The 4374-nt window shown below is 47.3% G+C and overlaps 1 protein-coding gene across 1 annotated transcript in view; it reads right to left on the bottom strand.

Moving 5' to 3' along the window:
- The window catches only part of ss18l2 (ss18, like 2), a 4607-nt gene extending 4429 nt beyond the window's left edge, over nt 1-178 (bottom strand). The window contains exon 1 of the mRNA XM_048606016.1: nt 11-178. Within this exon, the coding sequence (XP_048461973.1) occupies nt 11-79 (69 nt within the window). The 5' untranslated portion in view covers nt 80-178. The remainder of the gene's footprint in view (nt 1-10) is intronic.
- Nucleotides 179-4374: the final 4196 nt, after the last annotated feature.

Here is a 4374-nt window from a genome sequence, read left to right as displayed (position 1 = left end):
CCGGGCCCACCTTCTGGATGGTCGCCTGGTTAATCTCGCATTTCCCCCGCAGTCTCTGCGGCACGAAGACCACCGACATCCCGCGGGAGGAGGAGACGGCGGGCCCGGGCCCTCTCCTTCCCTCCCTCACACTCACGGTCTCTGTCTTCACTCTCTTTCTCTCTGTGCCGCCTCCCACGTCCCACGCTGCTCTCTAGCGCCTCCCCCCGTTGTTATGGAATCCCTACAGTACAGGAGCAGGCCATTCGGCCCATCGAGTCCACTTTGAACTCCGAAAGGCATCCCACCCAGACCCAGTCCCTGTAAACCAACAAAAAAAATGCTAGGGTTCCCGGCGGGTCAGGCAGCATCCATACAGAGAGCGAGCTAACATTTCGAGTCTAAATGAGTCTTTATCAGAGTTCCATAGCTGCCTGACCTACTGTGATCTCCAGCTGTTTTTGTTTTCAGTACAGATTCCAGCATTTGCAGTAATTTGCTCCCAACCTGTAGCCCTGCTTTTCCCATGGCTCACCTACCTAGGGTACACATCCCTGGACACTATGGGCAATTCAGCATGGCCAATCCACCTAACCTGCACATCTTTGGACTGTGGGGAGAAACCGGAGCTATCCACACAGACACAGGGAGAATGTGCAAACTCCATGCAGAGCCGCGCCTGAGGCTGGGATCAAACCAGTGTCCCAGCTGCTGTGAGGCAGCGATGCTAACCACTGTGCCACCCCAGCACAAAGTGCAGGTGGTGATGTGTGTGTTTCCCCACGGTTGGGGGTATCTTCCAGGAGGTGCTGGAAAACGTGGTAGGATGTCTCCCAGGCTGAGTGGTGGAGGGGTCCTGTCTCCCTGGGGGTGGTGATGGAGGGAGGACAGTCTGATCACAGGAGGCCACCAATCCCAACTTTCCAACAACAAACGCCTCACTGTGCCCATCAAGCATTGTGCCTGAGCTTTTCCCTATTGCAGGAACATTTCTCAGACAGCCAACTCACTTGAAAAAAACAAATCAAGAATCTGCTTCAGCCACAGTTTATTGGACAGAAATATTTCTTTCACAGCCAGTTGCTGTGTAAAGAAAAACGAAGGCTCAAGATTCAACTACTGTAGAAACAAGAAAAATACAAAAATATTGGAAGGAGTATGAGGCAGTTTCAGATCACCGTGAAGGAGACCTGAAGGACTGTGAATCAGGTTAGGGCAAGTGCTAGAGGTCACAATTACTGTGCAACAGAGCAGTAGGAGTGGAAGTTCAAGATTCCACAATAAATAGCAGCAGGTGCAGACCATCTGTTCTGCTGTATCTGGGAACCGCACGAAAACATGCATCAAATGTGCCGGAAAGACCACCAACTCAGTAAAATATGCTCTTTGGTCTGCCAAAACGTGCTGATCTTACAGTCCAAGGAGTGTTGCTGAACAAAGAGATCTTGGGATGCAGGTTCATAGTTCCTTGAAAGTGGAGTCACAGGTAGACAGGGTAGTGAAGAAAGTGTTTGGTACACTTACCTTTAATAGTCATAGAGTATAGGAGTTGAGATGTCATGTTACAGCTGTCCAGGACATTGGTTAGGCTACTGTTAGAATACTGCACACAATTCTGGTCTCCCTGCTATAGGAAAGATGTTGTGAAACTTGTAAGGGGTCAGAAAAGATTTATAAGAATGAAGACAGGGTTGGAGGGTTTGAGCTATAGGGAGAGGCTGAATAGGCTGGGGCTATTTTCCCTGGAGCATCGGAGGCTGAGGGGTGACCTTATAGAAGTTTCTAAAATCATGGGGGGAATGGATAGGGCGAATAGACAAGATCTTTTCCTCCAGGGTAGAGGAGTCTAAAACTAGACGGCATAGGTTTAAGGTGAGAGGGGAAAGATTTAAAAGGGACCTGAAGGGCAACTTTTTCAGACAGTGGGCGGTGTGTGTATGAAATGAGTTGCCAGAGGAGATGATGGAGGCTGGTACAGTGTCAATACTTAAAGGCCATCTGAATGAGTATATGAATAGAAAGTGTTTAGGGGATATGGGACTAGATTAACTTAAGAAAGCTGGTCGGCATGGATGAGTCAGACCAAAGGGTCTGTTTCTGTGCTGTACAACTCTATGACTGTACGAATGGTCCTCCACCAAGCAGACAGTTGCAGACTGAAATATTAAGGTCTGGAGTACTGTGCACAGATCTTGAAATTATTTAAAGAGATGGACAGATTGAGGATACATCAGTGAGTTGACTGCTATGCTGACTGGAACTAAAGAAGAGTTGAGGCCTGGGGCAGAGCAGTCATGATCTTATTGAATGGAAGGGCAGGCTTGAGGGGCTGAATGGCCTAGACATGCTCCAGTTTGTGTGTTCACGACCACATTACACTCCATCTGCCATTTTGTTGTCCTTTCAACCCGTCTACGTCACTTTGCAGTTTTTGGAACGTGACCATTACCCATGACATTCAATGACATTAGCATCACTGAATCTGCCACAGACAACATCCTGGATGTTGACCAGAAACCGAACTGGACAAGGCACATAAATACCACGGCAACAAGAGCAGGTCAGAGGTCAGGACTCCTGCAGCGAGTAACTCACCACTTGACTGCTCAAAGCCTATCCCCACTTGCCTGAATGAATGCACCTCCAACAACATTCAAAAAGCTTGACACCATCCAGGACAAAGTAGCCTACTTGTTTGATACTACATCCAGTAGCATTCACTCTCTCCATCACTGATTCTCAGTGTGTGCTATCTACAAGATGCAATACAGAAATTCACCAAAGTTCCTTAGACAGCACCTTCCAAACCCATGATCACTTCCATCTAGAAGGTCAAGAACAGCAGATGCATGTGAACACCACCCCCTAAAATTTCTGCTCAAGACACTCACCATCTTGGAGCGGAAATGTACAGTGTCACTGGGTCAAAATCCTGGAATTCCCTCTCAAAGGGCATTGTGGGTCAACCTACAGCATGTGGAATGCAGCAGTTCAAGAAGGCAGCTCACCCCTACTTTCTCAACAGCTACAAATGCTGGTCTAACCAGTGATAGCCACAGCCTATATGTGAATGATGGGAGTTCTGTACAGGGCCCTTAGCAGTCGTCAGGATGTGGGACAGAAAATAAATCAGAAGACAGAAAAAGTATGTAAGAAAGGCACTATTACAAGAATTGTGGGGTCTTCACTATGCAGGTGGGCTGAGAAAATCAGGTTGGTAATAGGTCTCAAGAAATTTGTGGAATGTCTACAAGATGGTTTTTTTGGAGCAGCTTGTGGCAGAGCCCACTAGAGAACAGGCAATTCTGGATTTGGTGAAGGCAGACTTGATTAGGGAGCATAAGTTGAAGGAACCCCTCGGGGGAATGAACATAATATGACAGAATCTACTCTGCAGTTTGAGAGGGAGAAGTTGGAATCAGATGTAATGGGATTACAATTGAGCAAAAGGAAACTACAAAGACATGAGGGAGGAGCTGGCCAGAGTTGATTGGAAGGGAAGCTGAGCAAGACAGTGGAGCAGCAATGGCAGGAGTTTCTGTGGGTAATTCGGGAGGCACAGCAGAAATTCATCCCAAGGAAGAAGAAACATACTATAGGGAGGATGAGGCAACCATGGCTGACAAGGGAAGACAGGGACAGCATAAAAGCTACAAAAAAAAGCAAACAATGGGAAGTCAGAGGAATGGGAAGTCTTTAAAAACTGGCAGTGGATTACTAAAAATGTAATAAGGGGGAGATGGTGAAATAGGAGGGTAAGCTAGCGAGTAATATAAAAGAAGATTGCAAGAGTTGTTTTTAGCTATACAAGAGGTAAGAGAGATGCAAGAATGGACATAGGACCACTGGGAAATGAGGCTGGAGAAGTAGTAATGGGGAACAAAGAAAAGGTGGAAGAACTGAATAGGTACTTTGCATCTGTTTTCACAGGTGAAGACACAAGCAGCATATCAGAACTTCGAGAGAGTCAGGGGCAGAGGTGGGTGCAGTCGCCATCACCAAGGAGAAGGTGAGATAACAAGGTGTAGAGCTGGATGAACTCAGAAGAGTCCTGAAGAAGGGTCCAGGCCCGAAACGTCAGCTTTCCGGCTCCTCTGATGCTGCTTGGCCTGCTGTGTTCATCCAGCTCTACACCTGATTATCTCAGATTCTCCAGCATCTGCAGTTCCTACTATCTCTGAACCAATGAGAAGGTACTGGGGAAGCTGAAAGGTCTGAAGGTGGATAAATCACCCAGACCAGATGGACTACAGAGTTCTGAAGGAGATAGGTAAGGAGATTTTGGAGGCATTGGTGGTAATCTTTGAGGAATCACTGGAGTCAGGGAGGGTCCCAGAAAACTGGAATATGACTAGCGTAATACCCTGGTTTAAGAAGGAGGGAGATAAAAGACAG

Source organism: Rhincodon typus, chromosome 15 (assembly GCF_021869965.1).
Source record: "Rhincodon typus isolate 14 chromosome 15, sRhiTyp1.1, whole genome shotgun sequence".
Lineage (NCBI taxonomy): Eukaryota > Metazoa > Chordata > Chondrichthyes > Orectolobiformes > Rhincodontidae > Rhincodon > Rhincodon typus.
Note: the sequence above shows the minus strand (reverse complement) of the source record. Positions and strands in the feature narration are given on the sequence as shown.